This window comes from Electrona antarctica (assembly GCF_951216825.1).
Source record: "Electrona antarctica genome assembly, contig: scaffold_26, whole genome shotgun sequence".
NCBI classification, from domain to species: Eukaryota; Metazoa; Chordata; class Actinopteri; order Myctophiformes; family Myctophidae; genus Electrona; species Electrona antarctica.
In genome coordinates this window covers 1,845,104-1,864,213 of record NW_027636995.1, presented here as the reverse complement: position 1 = coordinate 1,864,213, position 19,110 = coordinate 1,845,104, and the positions used below count along the sequence as shown (strand labels likewise).

Here is a 19,110-nt window from a genome sequence, read left to right as displayed (position 1 = left end):
CAAATGGGAAGAAGGCAATAACTAGTGATCGACCGATATGGTTTTTGGCCGATATATCCGATCACCGATTAGTGGACAATCAAAAAGCCCGATAGCCGATATTATGAGCAGATATGAATTTATGTTACTTTTTACAGTAAAATAAATTCCAACACAAGAATTCCGTTAAATGCATTGGAGAATATTTATCGCTTATAAAAAGGAAGTGCAAGAAGCACCAACATCGTTTCATTAACACCCCCCCCCCCCCCCCTCCATCAAATGCAGCAAACATGTACTGTAGCAGCATATGGAACATAGTCAGGGGTGCACACAACTTTTTTGGTCTAGTACTCACAGGAGTACCTGGAGGAGTTACTTGGTCCTCCTAAAATGCGGCGACCCGTCTCGCCGGATGGATAAAAGAGGGATGCATGAATAACTTATAGCAAAACGATATTTATTGGATGAGTGGGGAGTCAATAGATTTTTTTTATAATGGGATGAATCTAGAGTTGCAATACCCTCCGTATTGCAACTCTAGATTCATCCCATTATTAAAAAAATCTAGAGTTGCAAATTGCCTCTAGGTCCATGTGTGGTCCAGCCCTATGGAATGCATATTCTAATCAAAACAACTTAATACTAATATTTGGATACATTTTTTATTTAAATAACCGATCTACTAGCTCACCGCGTGTTGCGGAGGCGACACGTTGTGAGCTTCCAGATCAGCTATTTTTTTTAAACATGCGACACATCGTACGGCGAAGCATACGTCAGGCTTCCCTTTCGTTTTTAGCCGAGGTGACGTACAGTCAGACAGTCGGACACACATGGATCCTCAGTGCAAAAATAAACAGTGTACACTACCCGACTTTACGATAATAAGGAACAGTATGTCGGGACACGGTGTTGATAAGCTTCATGTTGTGCAGGAGCAGTGCCAGTCCGCAATACTTTAAACCAGGGGTGCCCACACTTTTTTGACTTGAGGTCTACTTTTAAAATTGCCAGCTCAAGGTGATCTACCAACCAAAAAATAATTATCCCATTGCTTAAAATACTCAAAATATGTACCTATATGGCAAAATAAATAACATTAAGGCATTAGGACTGTTTCAAAATCAATTCTATTTATTTACCTTTTCAGTTACCCCACATTGCAATGTTTTGTTAAAGTTACTCTTTGAAATAACATATTGCTCATAGAATGTTACAAATATTAAAAGTATCACACAAAAAAAGCATACACAATCACATGAAGCAATAAGGCACCACTCAACTCAAAGAGCACACTGAATAAAACAGCTCAGTTCTCAGTTGTAAGAACAGTCTCTTACTTCACTCAAGTGACTCATTACCACCAGTCGTCCGTCCGGATGACCAGTTTCTGTCAAATTATTATTCCTGCCTTATATAAACAAGTTTTGGCACTGATTGCTTGAAGCTCTCTGTCTTTCCCACTCTCTCTCTCTCTCTTGTTGACTGTCCCTGTGAAAACGACAAAAAGAAAGCAAGGCTAAGAAACCAAATCATATACACAACACATGCATCTTTAAACAACATTTCATTGCTCACTATCTTAAATAGCAGCGCTATTCAGGACACACACACACACACACACACACACACGCTCAGATTCCTACCTTAATCAGATGACTGCTTGCACTGAATGGAGTCCGTCAGCGCTGCGTAATCCGGACAGTCACTGCTGACAGCTAGTCTTAAACAGGCCTCCAAATGATCGTCCGTCAACGTGGAACGATATTTGGACTTGATTATCTTCATGTGGGAAAACGCTGATTCACATAAATATGTGGAGCCAAATAACGCTGTGAGCGAGGCTGCACAAGTCCTGATGTTTGGGTACTTTTCCTCCACAAGTAAGTTCCAAAACTCTCCATCGCGGGCGCGCGACTTTAACTGTATGTCAGCCTGCAGTGCCATGATCTCATTCTCCGACGCTTGAATCTTGAAGAGTTCATGTTAAAAAGTGTTGATATATTCGAGGCAATGGAATCGACAACATCAGTGTCTTCTCTGAAGCTATGCTATGCTATATGAACAATGATGGATAGATATCCCTTTAGTTTGTTTAACAACAGAACAGACCCGACGTTCCCCACACTTGAAAACAAGGCACTGTATTGTGGGGGGTTTTATGGCAGGGCCAAGCGGTCTACCTGCGCAGCGCTTGCGATCGACTGGTCGACCGCGATCGACGTAATGGGCACTCCACCCCTGCTTTAAACTCTTCCCATTCCACTACGTCGGAACTAAAACCTGTACCCGTAAAAAGTAGGTGGCCGGTGCCTAGGCTGTGAGAGACGGCATCGCACACGAGCAACCATGCTGCTCCAGCACCCGGAAAACAAACACAAGCACAGCGGCGAATGGGAAGAGTGCAAAGCATCCACCAGCATGCCATTTTACACCGGGGACTACAGTAGTTTGCTATCTGAAACGGAGAAGCCGAAACATTTGTGCCAGGTTTTCTCCGTAGTAAACTCCTGTCGTCCTTCTCCTCCCAGCAGCGAGCAGAGCAGCATGGAATCCTCCCTCGTTTGAGTAAGGACCTGCTGTGATTGGCCACAATGGCCAGTGCACTAGTGCAAGACGTGCTGTGATTGGCCAGTAGCCACTTTGAGTGGCAGTCGGTGGGAAATGCTCTCGCCACAGAATGTACTAGTATTCTGGCCATAATAATCATTCTGGGCGGCCCCAGCCCCCAGGTACGCAGAAGCGCTTCCCGGCGCTTGATTGACAGCGCAGAATTAATTTTGACGATGCATGCGCACTGGCGTACCGCTTGTGTGCACCCCTGAACATAGTGCTGTATGCAGTGCAGGCACAGGCTTCAAAAATAAAAAATAAAATTGGGGGGGTTAATTTTTTCTCTGTCTGTCTGTCTGTCTGTGTGTAATTGTCCAGAACCGCCCCAAAAAGGCCTCTTTCCGGGCTCTGGACCGGGCCCATGCCCAGCATCCATATATGGAGCTGGCCTGTTCTGACCTCACAGCACTCCATATTTGGGCATGCCTGACACAGAAGACAGAACTCCACAAGCTGGCTGCATATACTCCCTATTTGGGCATGCCTTACAAAGAACTCCATATATGGGCATAAAAGGGAGACAGACATATCTGGTTGGGGCATTCATTTCCAACTTGCATCGTTCCAAGTAGGTCAGTGCCCAATGGGCTGTAGAGGCCCTACGAGCACCGTTCTAGTTTATCAAAATTGGTGATCTACAAGCCCACAGCACATTGTAGCATGACATGCTGAGAGCTTGTAGATCTGCTGCCCGAACTCTCCAAAGCCATGTTGTTTTTACTCCACCACTGAAATTTGCCACTTTCAAGATCACTGGCCACTTTTTTAATGCATGTAGAATTTGTTTTTACCATTCATTTTACAATATGTCTCAAAACACTGGCCAACAGTAAAATTATTGGCAACTAAATGAATATGAATTAGAAATTAAGACTGACAATGCTACTGTTCATGCTACTGTTCATTCTTCATTGGCTTGCAGTTATTTATTGCATATAGCCAACATGCAATAATCATATTAGGATGGTCAGGATGGGGAAAAAAGTTGTCCTTCAGTTGGCTGGCACACACACACACACACACACACACACACACACACACACTAAGGCTGTACCCTAGCCCTTTTTTTAGGACTCGAACTTCGTCAGGAATTTCCGAGCGGACATCCGGACCATTTGTTTCTAATTAATTTAAAAAATAACCTTTGAGATATCCGTCTCGATCAGAGCGCAGCACGTCTCCCCCGCTCTTTATCAATCTCTCTCGTCTCTCCCAACACACACACACACACACACACACACACACACACACACACCTGCAAGCTCATGTGAGCTTGCTGGCAGGCAGCTAAGACGAGCGTAGCTTGCTCGTTAGCTGTCACTCATTAATTTGTTCCACCTGTGTATTCTCAGAAGCGCATTGAAGTGGGCACAGGGCAAAAGCAGAACCTCCGTGACCGTTTTGCTTAACAATGATCAGAGTTCACTGCTTTTTGGCAATAGGCTATGTGATGCTAGAGAGCAAGCATATGCTAATATATCATGGCTGTGTGTGTGTGAGAGACGCGTCAGACATTCCATTCAATGGAACTCTTTTGTTCTCACAGAACAAGGTGAGAAAGGTCAATCACCTCAGCTGCAGGCCAATCACCAAATTAATGTGCACGGGAGATTTTGGAGAAGGACAGAACAAGGAGATATTTTTACATGCTCATATCGCATTCTCGCCGAGATATATTTTCGAGTTAATAAAAAAGGAAAAAAAAATATATATCTTTTTATTTAATAAAAAAACGAATGGACACACAGACACAGACACACACACACACACACACACACGACAGGCAATCAATAGACAACTTGTTACCAGTGGCGTATCCAGGAATTACGTTTTGGGCAGGCAAGATAAGTGTTAATTGTCGTCTCCCCGGGCACAATCGTAGCACTAAAGGTTTTCAAAGAGATATACCTGCCAGACGAGTAGGATACAAAGGCTGAAAGGCATGCATTTACATTCCAATTGGTGATTGAGGGTCGCGCTCTACCGCAACGGCCAATCGGCTGTCCATTAATAGTTCTCAGGTCTTGTTTTTGTCGTCTTCTTTTCTCATTGTATGGATTTTGGCCAGGCCAGAAATGGATTTGGACAGGTGAACGCCTGTCCTCGCCTTATTGTAGATACGCCTCTGCTTGTTACAGCTGTTGTTTGCAGCGCTAGCAGGCAGCAGCTAGCTTGGCTAACGTAGTTCTACCACTGCTCTCTGTGACTCTGTCCTTCTCACGTGTGGATTTTATTTTGGTTAATTGAAGATGAAAACAGCAAAGCTTTTTATGGTTACAAGGTTAGTAGCCTATAATCCTTTCTCTGGACCCTGCAGAGAGAGAGAGAGAGAGAGAGAGAGAGAAGCCGTGTCTACTCTACTCTTCCGGGGGTGGAGCACTGGGAGAGTCAGACACGCAGCTATACATCTCCTTACAACCATACTCTACCGGATTTTCAATGAAAGTGGTTGTTTCACCACGTTTGCACTTTCTTTTAGAAATATAATAATCGGCCGTTTTTTTCTCGATTATTTGTTTTTATCACCGATAACGATATTAATTAAAATCATGAATATCGAGATCGATAATCGGCCGTGGCCGATTATCGATCGATCACTAGCAATAACGGGAGGGCGATAAGTTTTATTTATTTTTTTTACTTGGAAAGGCAAATGGCAACCCATGATGTTTTCATATACATCATGCTTGGAAAGTGCAAACTTAGCAACCTGGGGCCTGTTCCACGAAACTTGGATTAACTAATCCAGGATTTAGGCCAAAACCAGGCTTTTTAAATCCTGGTCTTTACAGCCTGGTTTATTCTGTTCCACTAAAGCCAAGCGAGGCTTAGAATGGGCAGATTTATCGAGCCAGGATCATAAAGCCTGGCTGAATAGACAGCCTGGCTTTTTGTCTCTAGACCCATTTGGTGGAACACAGATTTACTGATCCTTCTTCTTCATGGGGTATTATGACAGTTTGCATCCTTAATAGTTACATTACTGCCCCCTTCTGTATATCTCAGTATCTTTACTAATCTATTCAAGACTTACTGATACAAGGACTTAAGCTTCTAAAATAAATACTGCTGCTGTAATTAAAGAGAGAACATACTCTCAATAGTGGATAGACTGAATGATTAACTACCCCAAAAATATAGTTTACATTTTACCACTACTATTAACTTAAAACAGAATTCTTAATATTGTAAGCATAATGATATTGTCGCATTATGATATTTGGCCATAACTCCCTCCTCTGCCTTTGGGGAAGGGGGTTGTTGTCCAGACAGGTGAACAGACATGGGTTCAATAGTGGTTGAAACGTTACAATGGTAATATGTTGTAAAACAATGAGTAATGGTAATATTTAGTGGTTTTCACTTTTACAAAAACAAATATATATATATATATATATATAATATAATATATTTCTTAATAATATAATAATAATACTGTATATAATATCAAAATAATATAATTATTCTTAACGGTGCACTTGTACGACAGCAAACCTATTCTGGGGAACGTTCACCAAAAGCAGCTGATCTACAAGCTCACAAGCTGTCATGATGTTGTGCAGCCTATATATTTTGGTTCTTTGATTTTATATAGTGCTTAAATTAGTCCTTTAATGCAGACCGATAAAAATAAGGCAACATAAACCCATAATAATTGAATAAGTGTGGAAAACATCATTGGTTTGTGATTAGTTTGACTGCTTAATGAACAGTAAAGACATGGATAACAGGATTAGGTTAAACCTGGCTGTTAGCCTGGTCCGGAGCAGGCTAAGTCCAAAGCATTAGTTTCCATGGTAACTAATGTAGCATCACTTTCATGAAACCGAATCAAGCCTCAACATATCCAGGTTAACTGGTTAACTTAATCTGGCAAGATTAACCAGCTTTCATGAAACCGGTTAATCGCTGATCCAGGATATATTAAACCAGGATATCTGTTAAATCCCGGCTTAATCTCTAATCCAAGTTTCGTGGAACGGGCCCCTGGCTGAGTGGCCCTATTTTTTGTTTTGATTTCCGTATGAAAGCAAGAATGGAGTGGCAATGTTTCTATATACCAAGTTGCTTGGATGTCGCAAATGTGGCAACCTAGCGTGAATAGTGTGTGCTGTACTGTACTTACCTGTACTGTACTACTCTAGTCTGTGCTCTACGCTACTGTACTGCAATCATCTGTACTGTACTGCAGTCCTCTGTACTGTGCTGTACTCCACTGTACTGCACTGTACTGTACTGTACTGTACTGCAGTCCTCTGTACTGTACTGTACTGTACTGTACTGTACTGCAGTCCTCTGTACTGTACTGCAGTCCTCTGTACTGTACTCCACTGTACTGTACTGTACTGTACTGTACTGTACTGTACTGTACTGTACTGTACTGTACTGTACTGTACTGTACTCCTTTGTATGCTACACAACGCTATGCTACTGTACTGTACTGCACTCCTCTGTACTGCAGTCCTGTACTGTACTGTACTCCGCTATGCTGTACTGTATTGCACTGAACCATACTGTACCATACTGTATCATACTGAACTGTGCCATACTGTGCGGTACTGTACTGTAGCCTACTGTACTATAACATGCTGTGCTTTACTGTACTGTATTGCAGCATACTGTACGGTACTGTACCTAACCATACTGTACTGTCCTATACTGTACCATACTGTACTCTACTGTAGCCTACTGCACTGTACCATACTGTACTGTGCTGTACTGTATAATACTGTACCATACTGTGCCATACTGTACTGTAGCGAACTGTACTGTACTTACCTGTACTGTACTGTACTCATTTGTGCTGTATTGTACTACTCTGTGCTGTACTCTACGCTACTGTAATTACTGTACTGCAATCCCCTGTACTGTACTGTACTGTACTGTACTGTACTGTACTGTACTGTACTGTACTGTAGCAAACTGTACAGTACTGTGCTATTCATTTTAGCTGCCCCGCCCCCTCCCTAACTTAAAACTCCATTTTAACCATGATAGATTCATCGAAAACACCCAACCTATTTTCTGTTGACTGATAATTTCCTTCTAATACGTGAGGGGGCCGTGGTTTGTCATTTACTGTTTTTATTTAGTTTTTTATAATTATTTTTCATTTTGTGAGCAGGAGCTGGAGCTGCGGGCAGCAAGAGGTTCTTTTCCAAAATAATTATTACAAATAAATTAAAACAGTAAATGACAAACCACTGCCCCTCATATTAGAAGGACAATATCAGTCAACAGATAAAAGTTTAGGTGTTTTTGATGAATCTATCATGATTTTTTTTTTAAATTAAGTTTGTTATAATTTGTATAGGAAGGGGGCGGGGCAGTTAAAATGAATATCAAATATCTAAATACTGAATCAAGCAACTTAGGAACTGCCCGGGGTGTTCACATAAGACTGAATAGATGATGAAATGACCAAAAGTTTTTTTGAAAGTGAAATATCCCTAGCCTGAGCCAACGCTAGACATTTCTGGCCTAGATGGGAGGATTTGCGCACACCCTGGATTGGTTCACCGGTCTGTCCCCAAATGTAAATGTGATGAGGTCAGCACATTTGGGCTATGGCTTGAGCTTGTAGATCGGCTATTTTCAGCATGCAACCAAGTGTAAAATGACTTGTCTGACTTACAGTATACTGGATCTTTTGTCCACTAGTCCCTTTTTGCAGTGAATTGATGTTACATAAATAACTGTAGTCTCACAGAGAAGCTAGTTCAGGTTTTGTATTTTGCATTGACGTCATAGTTCATTAACACAATCGGTGCCGGGATTCCTTCAAAATAGAAGCTCTGGGGAAAAAGACGCTTTTACTTCTGAATTCAGAATATTCTTCTCTCGCCTGATATCATTGAGGATGCGCTAGGACGTCTACACACGTCCTACGTACGCGTCGATTGTGTTCCCCCACGTCCTAGGGATGGAAACGGTTCATTGTATATCATATTTGTCAGTTAAGATTATGACATGATTCCATGTTTTGACATGTTTTCACACTTTTGATTCTTAATAAATGGACGTAACGGTTTGTGTTCAAATTAAGAGGATGAGTGGTTGTGCTGTCTGGTGATGCGTACACATACACGTGCTCAGGTGCCAGAATGATTATAAATTATCTGCAGCTGCTATTATCACACCATATCACAAGATGACACTATTATACATAATAAAGGCTATTTCCTAGGCATTCCACGTTTCATATTTTTACTTTATTTATGTTTAATTCCTTTAATTCCTTCATTCCAGACCAGTGTGTGGAGTCCAGCCTGCAGGTGAACATGAGTTCTCCACAACCAGCCTGCCCTGTACAGAAACAGGAACCTGACGACCACCTGGAAACCAGTACGTTTTATTTTATTCTGCTATGTTGTAGGTGTAGGACTAGATCCTTGCCTGGTTTGGCACTTGAAATATTATGTTTATAACAAAGGTGTTTGTGTTTATAACTATTGGAATGGTGCGTTTAGACAGATAAAGAGTATTTTACTCTTTACAGTTACTGTACTGATTTCTATTGACTGTATTGTATGACAGACAGCTGGAAGTAGTATTCAGATCAGTGCAGTAAAATAAACGTAAATGTGTTGCACCGCATTGAAGAACCTCCTTCATTACTTAAAGGAGAATTCCATGCTAGAAGGCTTTCTTACCTTTCATTGCAGTTGTTAGGTCTGCACCAAAGTGGTCCAGGTGTTCTCTCCGAGAGCCCTGTATAGTACAGTGTAGTGTAGTGTACAGTACAGAGTACAGTGCAGAGCACAGTACAGAGTACAGTCCAATACAGAGTAGTACAGCACAGAGTACAGTAGAATCGTGGATAAATGAGAATGACGTTAAAGTTGATCGAGTTGATTTTGTTTCTCCTAGCCCTGCAACGTGACTGTCATGACGCTACTGCAGCCTGTTTTGGGCACCTTGCTACATTTACAAAATTTAAGTCTACATAAACATTCAGATCTCAAATATAAAGTGCTCACCCCGGGGCCACGGATGTTAGAGTTTTGCTCGGGTGGGTTTTAGCAACTTTGCATTATGCGTTCAATAATTAATATATTTTTTCCCACCGCCGGCAACCATGCTATCAACTACGCACCCCTATAGGTTGGGAGGTGTATTGCACTCTGATACATAACTTGAGAAAATGGCCACAGATCGGATTACAATGCTTTTTATTGAAGAACACAGGATGCACGGGTGCTAATACCCACCTGAGCACCTGAACGCTCATTAGGCGTTGACACATAGGCATGCCGCGGTTTACCGAATTTCGGTAATACCGCGACAGGAACAGCCACGGTGTTGATACCGTGAGATTTCCGAGCTTACGGTATTTTAATACATCGTTGGTGGGCGGCGCATGCTGCGCGCATGCAGTGCAACTCCACTCCCAGACTAAGGCAAAACATTTATTTTCACCACACAGCTGCAGTAGATTGAAAAGTTGCTTCCTACCTTTGAGTTAGTGTTGCTGAAAGACACCCAGATCCAATTGTATATTCCATATTTCCACATGTATTAAACTAAAAGTGTGAACTGTCAAGTGTCAACACAGAGGCACGCAGTTGTGAGCATGCCAGATTGCACTACAGCGTGCAGGGTACAAAACGGCCATTAGGGGGAGCCAAAGTACAGTGAAATACAGTGGGGAATAGCTATTGATTCATTGATTGAATACTTTATTGGCAGAAATGTAATCCGTATAGGGTACAGTCAAACACATGTCCAAAGGGATCACTGAAAAAAGTCCTTGCAGTCTTGTTTCCATTCGGTCCTGGGTAATCAATTCATAATCATGACAAGTCACATGACAAATAACAAAATTCAAATTATCATAAGGTAAAAATAAAAAAATAAGATATGTAGGCCTACAGGTTGGGGAACAAAGAAGGGCTTATAAGGAGGTGGGGGTAGTCACTAGACATAGGTGGGGGGGGGGGCAATCTTTTTTTTTTTTTTTTTTTATATATAAATACCGTGGAATACCGAGGTATAGGTTTTCAATACCGGCACCGTACCGTACTGTAAAATATCATACCGTGGCATGCCTAACGCTCATATACACGTTAGCATTGTAAATGTAGCAAGGCGCTCAAAACAGTGGGAAGGTCTGCCATCATGCTTGTTAAAAACGAGCATCACCATGGCTAATATTTCCTCTGGTAGTTGGAGGAAATGTTTGTCTGAAGTGTTTACTTCCTTGTAGTACAACAGAGGAGCAAGCACGGGAGCAGACGCTAGTCCGACATGCGGATGAATGTCAGACTAATGCCCTGTCTGAAAAGCGTCCACCTCCCCTTTTTTGAGGTTTGGGTTGTGTAGTTAAACTCATCCATCGCCACTAGGGGGCGCCAAAAGGCCCTGACCGCCACCATATATCTTTTATTTTATTTTATATATTTTTATTATTTTCAAAAAAAAAGTCTAAAAAAAAAAACTAAAAAAAATATATTTTTTTTTTATTTTTTTTTACCATGTTATAAAACACGAAAAACACGTCCTTGGCGCTCCAGGACATCATGAAAAAGAAGTTAAATAAGTCCTTGGCGATGGATGAGTTAACTTGCCATGATGTAACTCCAAATGTGGACAAGAAATTAAAACAAAAAATGTTCCAATGATTAGAAATTCAAAATATGCCCCTCATTGACTTACATTGTACGCTAAAACAGCTCTCAAAGTCACTCTTTTAGTACGTAAACAAACACAAAGTTGATTCGGACAATATAGAGCATCACCAAAACTCATTCTTTCGTTTTATTTTTTCATAAAAATGTTAACTTCCTGTTGATTTTACTATTTGAAGATCTGGATCCGGATCCACGGATCCAGTCCGGGGTTTCTTCCTAATAAAATGGACAAATCAACAGGAAGTTAACATTTTTTATGAAAAAATAAATCCACATAAATGTTTGTTTACATACTAAAATAGTGACTTTGAGAGCTGTTTTAGCATACAATGTAAGTCAATGAGGAGCATAATTATTTTGTTTTATCAATTTCTAATCACTGGAGCAATTATTTTGTATTTATTGTCCACATTTGGAGTTACATCAAGGTAACTACACAACCCAAACCTCAAAAAAAGTGGTCTTACCCTTTAAGTTCAACATTTAATGGATTTCTTTCATTTTATCTTTTGCCTAAAGAAGAGCTTTCCCCTGAACATCAGGAGAGGAGGTCCAGTCTGGTCCAGGAGGAACCAGAGTCTTTACAGATTAAACAGAAGCTACTTCAAAGATCAGTGGAGGATGACGGGTCAACATTGACATTACTTGCAGTGCAAAGTGATGATGATGATGATGATGGTGAAGGCAGAGAGACAGAGCCTCTAGCCAGCACTTCAACTCAACACATGAATACACAAGTCGATGTAGAAGACTCATGTGGAACATCACAACCAACTGGTGATAACCAGCTCTTCTCTTTACACTCTTCTGAATCAGACAATGCATCTGACAGTGAGTGGGAGCCAACTAGTGATAACCAGCTCCTCTCTTTAAACTCTTCTGAATCAGACAATAAATCTGACACTGAAGACAGTGATGAGTTAGAGGAGACCAGGGAAGATCCATCAGATTTAAACACACCGACATCACACAAGACACAAAATGTGAAAGGTCAAGCCTGGTCGTTGAGCAACAAGCTGTCCCAGGACCTGAAAACAACAAAACAAACTGATTCCATTAGGAGTCACACAGGGAAGAAAAGGTTTAGTTGTACAGAGTGTGGCAAAATGTGTAATTCGAAGGCACATCTTAACGAGCACATGAGGACTCATACAGGGGAAAAGCCCTTTACTTGTGAAGTTTGTAGCAAAGGCTTTAGACAAAAGGGTCCTCTAACTTACCACATGAGGACTCATACAGGGGAAAAACCATTTACTTGTAAAGTTTGTAGCAAAGGCTTTGGAGGAAAAAGTACTCTAAAAGTTCACATGAGGACACATACAGGAGAAAATCCCTTTACTTGTAATGTTTGTAGCAAAGGCTTTGGTATTAAGCGTGGTCTAACTTACCACATGATGACTCATACAGGGGAAAAACCATTTACTTGTGAAGTTTGTGGCTTTAGTCAAAAGGGTCCTCTAACTTACCACATGAGGACTCATACAGGGGAAAAACCATTTACTTGTAAAGTTTGTAGCAAAGGCTTTGGTCGAAAAAGTAATCTAAAAGTTCACATGAGGACACATACAGGAGAAAAGCCCTTTGCTTGTAACGTTTGTAGCAAAGGCTTTGGTTATCTGCACCATCTAAAAGAGCACATGATGACTCATACAGGGGAAAAACCATTTACTTGTAAAGTTTGTAGCAAAGGCTTTGGTCGAAAAAGTAATCTAAAAGTACACATGAAGATGCATACAGGGGACATGCCCTTTACTTGTAACGTTTGTAGCAAAGGCTTTAATATAAACAGTCGTCTCAAAGTGCACATGGAGACTCATACAGGAGAAAAGCCCTTTACATGTGACGTTTGTGGGAAAGGCTTTGGTTCTGTGCAAAATCTAAGAAGTCACATGAGGACTCATACAGGGGAAAAGCCCTTTGCTTGTAACGTTTGCAGCAAAGGCTTTGGTAAAGTGCACCATCTAAAAGAGCACATGAGGACTCATACAGGGGAAAAGCCCTTTGCTTGTAACGTTTGTAGCAAAGGCTTTGGTAGAGTGGTCAATCTAAGAGAGCACATGAGGACTCATACAGGGGAAAAGCCATTTACTTGTAACGTTTGTAACAAAGGCTTTGGTTTACTGCTCACTCTAAGAGAGCACATGAGGACTCATACAGGGGAAAAGCCATTTACTTGTAAAGTTTGTAACAAAAGCTTTTCTGTGTTGCGTACTCTTAAGACACACATGAAGATGCATACAGGGGACATGCCCTTTACTTGTAACGTTTGTAGCAAAGGCTTTAAAATAAACAGTCGTCTAAAAGAGCACATGAGGACTCATACAGGGGAAAAGCCCTTTACTGTAAAGTTTGTAGCAAAGGCTTTAGATTAAAGAGTCGTCTAACTTACCACATGAGAACTCATACAGGGGAAAAGCCTGTACCAGCGTTACTTGTAAAGTTTGTAGCAAATGCGTTTGTCACTCCCTCTGGTATGAACTGGAGACGAAGGCAGTAGTAGCATGTACTGGAAGTTTATTTTGCCCAAAAACCTACGTCAAAACTGACGAAACACAAAGACAAACAATAATCAGTGATCAAATAAGCAACAAATAAAGCATATAACGGAATATAAAGAAAGGAAACATGAACAACTGATTTACCTTACTGACTGCACGTAACTCAAAGGGAATGAATGAATGAATGTGGAATGGACCCGTGAACATGAACAATCAGGACTGAAAGGAAAAACATAAATAAAACGATCAATGAAACTCATAAAGAAACAAAACATAGAAACTTAAATGTTGACAAACAACTTAAAGTATGGGACCAGAAAGAACAAAACGAACCTTGTGGCAACACGCTTCCATGAAAAACAACAAACAAACTCCCGTCTGCTTGACGTGCAGACGGAAGCTGCAATGACCTGTGAGAGCCGTCAGGCCACTCTACACCATATATGGCCGGGGCGCCGGAAATGACGGCAATATGAAATTGAATATTGAACCTTTACCAAAATAATCATTTAAAAGCGTAGAAACCACATAGAAATATGTAGAAAATAACATGTTGTAGAAAACAACAAATACCAAAATAATAACAAATACATTTAGTTATGGCAGCCAAAGCGTTAGTAAAGTAAATACTTATCACACACAAGGAGTCACACGGGGGAAAAAAACACTTTAGTTAGAGCTTTTGGCAAATGCATTGGTCAATTTCACCTGAAACATACAGGTGAGACACTGTAGGTAACAGTAATACTGTTCAAGTACGCCACACGTTACAATATGACAATTACCACATGTTAAACTATGTCAATTTACAATTGTAATTTACCAATTAGTCATTTAGCAGACAATCTTATCCAGAGCTAATTAAAATACGCAAGGTAAATAATCACTTAAAATGGAGAGAGATGGTAGGCCCTCAATGAACTAGGACACCAGGTGAACCATGAACCTGGCATCTGTCTAAATAACACTGTTGTTGGACCTCAAGAAAGTCAGACACCGGGTAATGGTGGTCCTCCACTGCTGGCCTGATTGATGTGCCTAAAAAAGTGGCAACTAAAAAACAAGGTGAAGCAGCTTTCTGCTTCTACGGGCCGACGGTGTGGAACAAACTCCCACTATACCTTCGACAGGCAGCCTCTGTAGACATTATTGCTCAAGACCTACTTCTACACTTTTGCTCTCAGTTGAGCTTTTAACATTGTTGTTATTCATGTCCTCACTGTATTGCATGCATAACTGCTATTGTTATGCATGCATGTCTTTACCTCTTTATTTCTCTTGCTTTGTAAAGCACTTTGAGCTGCATTTCATGTCATGAAAAGATGCTCAAATATACAAATAAAGTGTATTTACTTTATTATTATTCTTTTATTGTTATATATATATATTATATTCGTATCATTCGTGGTCAGGAAAAAACAACTTAAGAAACAAACATGGCTATGAGTGACGTCTAAGTGAATGTCTAAGTACCCCTATCTTGGTCAATCACTTGCAACAATGAACTTAAGACCTAATTTAAACTTTCGCATGGTGAAAATAGCCGATAGTTGCTTGCATGAAGTAAGAGGTAAGTAAATGTAAATAAATATAAATGGAGGTTAAATTCAAGGTTATGGTAAGTACCATATATGTCAATATTTCACTATGAACTGTACCAAATCCCATGCAACAATAATCTATAAAGACAGCACTGATTAAACAGCTACAGTAAGACGCCTGAAGGCGAGAAGCGACCTCACCCTTGCACGCATCCGCCTAGTTGACGGCAGACTGCTGGGCGAGCGCTGGCGTTTTGGCATGGGGGGTGCCGTGGCACCCTAGACTAGAGTGCCAAGGCACCCACTTTGAGAAGCCCGTCTACAAGCTTTAGAGCTTGTAGACGGGCTGTTTTCCACTTTGAGAAGCCCTGCTTTAGAGCTTGTAGACGGGCTGTTTTCCACGTTGAGAAGCCCTGCTTTAGAGCTTGTAGACGGGCTGTTTTCCAGTGTGCGTGACAGCCGCGCGGCGCGTTGCATAATGCAGCTTTTTCTGCCGTTCTCACTCCATGACCACCATGTTCAACTGACGTCTCTTCTTCATCGCGGCGATGGTCGTTTTACCCAAACGAACCCATAATGCCAGCCTGCTCTGAGGACTCGTTTTACCCCAAACTCAAAACGCCACCCTTCTCTGAGAAGGTGGACTCGAGTCGGGATGCCAACCTGCTCTGAAGGTGGACTTGGGATGCACGCCAAAACAGCAGACTTAAACTCTGACTGAAATGAAGTCGAGGGAGTGGGATCTGCATGGCTAAAATCTGGCCAAAATGTTCAGTGAAAGGAGAGAGAGGCGGTCGACGAAATTGTGAACTAAAGGAGCTCGCTCTGCGAGGCAGAGAAAGAGGCAGTGCCGTAAAGGATGTCTATGTTACTGCGTTGGCGCCTTAGAGTATATATGAATAGAGACGGCACCCGGAGGAAACCCTGAGGCGCAATGGACATAGTGGCCGAATTTGGTATTGCAGCATGGGCCAAACTGATGAACGCGCTGGTCCGTTGACTATCATTGCGCACGTTCATGATGACACGTGAACGCGGTTTCAGTGCAATGGCAGCGCGTTCATGAGTTTGGCCCAATCAATCCCAGAATGCACTCTGTTCCTACAAGGAAGGAGGAGTGAAATCGCCTCATGCGCTTTTGAGCAACTTACTGCAAGTGGATGGGAGGAGAACTCGGGTGACGTCTCTATTCATATATACTCTAAAGGTTGGCGCCTCTGATTTGTCACCTCAGATGTTGCATGACGATACATATCATAGCGTGCTATTTAAGTTTACAACAGGAACATGAACGTGAGCTATAAGTGGTTTTCGACCAGTGGTCCTTGAGAGGGTTCCAGGTGGTCCCCAGCTGACCGATGGAGAGTTTGTAACCAAATGGACCCTTATAGATTTTTAACTCTTGAGAATGTAAAATTAAACCAAATGGTCCATTTTGTGTCACTTTACGCTCTCAAGAGTTACATTATTGTTAAACATCTGCATTACTTCATTTACAAGAAGTCTACACAATTAGAGAATGTAGAAGAATTGTTATTTTGATAAACGTTTGCCAAAAGCATGGAATTGTAGACAAAATCTAATCCAACGACAACAAAATATTCTTTAGTTTTGGGTCTGAGAGGCTAAATGTAATCAAATGGTGGGCCTTGGCTCAAAAGCAGAATAAATAATGGGCCTTGAAATGAAAAGGGTTGAAAACCACGTACACGGGTGAATGAAACCACGATTGATTCATGGATTTATCCATATAAATGCATTAAACAATCACACCTGTGTGAAGTGAGTGGTGCAACTCCGTGTGGGGGTCCCCGGGGGGTCCGCGGAAGTTCCAGACCCACAGGAACGTGGCCATGGTGCCGGCCCGGTTCCGGCGAGCCGCCCCACATCCGAAACGGTCAAGAAATGACAGAGTTACCATGTGGGGGTCCCCGGGGGTTACCCGGAACATCCAGACCACCAGGAACGTGCCCAGGGGGCTGGGCGGCTGGCCCGGTTCTGGCAAGCCGCACCGGATCCGAAACGGTCGAGAAATGAGAGATATTATGTGGGGGTCCCCGGAACATCCAGGCCACCAGGAACGTGCCTAGGGGGCTGGCCCGGTTCCGGAGAGCCGCCCCACGTTCGAAATGGTTGAGAAATGACAGTTACCGTGTGGGGGTCCCGGCGGTCCCTGGGGGGTCCCTGGAACATCCAGACCCCCAGAAATGCGGCCAGGGGGCCGGGCCGGGCCGGGCCGTTTCCGGCGAGCCACCCCGCGTTCCGAAACTGTCGAGAAATTACAGAGTTACCAACCAAGCTATTTTCGTGCTTGGACAGACCCAGGGAGGGAGGGACGGACGGACGGACGGACGGACGGACGGATGGAGACACACACACACACACACACACACACACACACAAAATTAAAATCAGTATCTCCTCTCCTGAACAGTTAGGGTCCATTTGGTTTCATTTTACTCTCCATCATTTAACTGCAGGGCGCTCTATAGCAGCGGTTTTCAACCAGTGGTCCTTCAGGGGGTTGCAGGTGGTCCCCAGCTAAATGATGGAGAGTTGGTAACCAAATGGACCCTTCTAGATCTTTAACTCTTGAGAGTTCTACACAATTAGAGAATGTAGAAGAATTGTTATTTTGATCAACGACAACAAAATATTCTTTAGTTTTGGTCTGAGAGGCTAAATGGTCCGTGGCTCAAATGCAGAGTATATTTAACGGGCCTTGATATGAAAAAGGTTGAAAAGCACTGCTCAATAAGTTGTGAACCACTGGATTATTGGTCGACAACAGTGTAATTACTCCGTGGCATTTTGTATTCCTCAGGCTTAACCCATTTGGTTGATTCTACAAACATGTCTTCTAAATCCTAAAAGTTTTCTGAAAAACCTATGTTTCTATGTCAGTGGTGCTCAAACTATTTCATGTCAAGGACCCCCAGAATTGTCTGTATTTGGCCGTGGTCCAGAAAGATTTGAGTTAAAAGCTCTGAAAGAATATTATATTAAAAGATTTGCACCACATTTTCAAGATTTTAATAAAATAGCAGAAATAATCTACAAGCTCACAGTGTGCCACTATCTATATAAGCTAAAGTAAAACATACTGCTTAAAACACCAAAAGGGGTTCCCGTCCCTTTTTTGTTCTCCTCATGTTGTGAATTTAGTTGTATAATTTCCGGGTATAAATGTGGCTCACATTGGCGTCCATGTTCTTTGTTATATTTGTTGTTGTTATAAAGTGGATGATAATATGTGAACATTAGTTCATGGTTTACACACGCACACGACACGTGCTGTTACAGGCATACGTAGGTACACGCACGCACACATGTACAGTATGACTATTATGGTGAGAACCTCAACATTTTATGTCCGTGATTTTATTAATTCCATTTTAACCCTTTCTGTTTTGTTTTTAAGACTAACCGTGAAGCTAGCCTATAGACACTCGGCCAGCTAGCTGCTCTGAGAGACTCCGTCTCAACAGCACTGCTGCTGATTTTTGAGCGGTGCCTCCATTACGCAGCTATGTGTGCGTGCGTGAGTGCTTGCCAGCAACACGGTATAAAACTCTGTCATTTCTCGACCGTTTTGGACGCAGGAAGGCTCGCGGGAACTGGGCCGGCCCCCTGGGCGTGTTCCTTGGGGTCAGGATGTTCAGGGGACCCCCACACGGTAGTCATTTCAACTGTTTTGGACGCGGGAAGGCTCGCGTTTAATGTTTTGATTAGGTGTTCCATCATGCTCGTTTCGGGTATTGATGGCTATTTCAACCAATCAGATTGCTTTCTCAAAACTACCTTTTGTATATTCATGTCTATTTCTGAAATTCTACTACTGTAGGG

General features: G+C 42.1%; 1 protein-coding gene across 1 annotated transcript in view; it reads left to right on the top strand.

The window, feature by feature from the left end:
- LOC306919560 (uncharacterized protein) overlaps positions 1 to 19,110 on the top strand; it is a gene marked incomplete at its 3' end in the record, with an annotated part of 92,680 nt that overhangs the window by 7,972 nt on the left and 65,598 nt on the right. Inside the window, exon 3 of the mRNA XM_079532322.1 lies at positions 8,845 to 8,940. Coding sequence (XP_079388448.1) covers positions 8,845 to 8,940 — 96 coding nt within the window. The remainder of the gene's footprint in view (positions 1 to 8,844; positions 8,941 to 19,110) is intronic.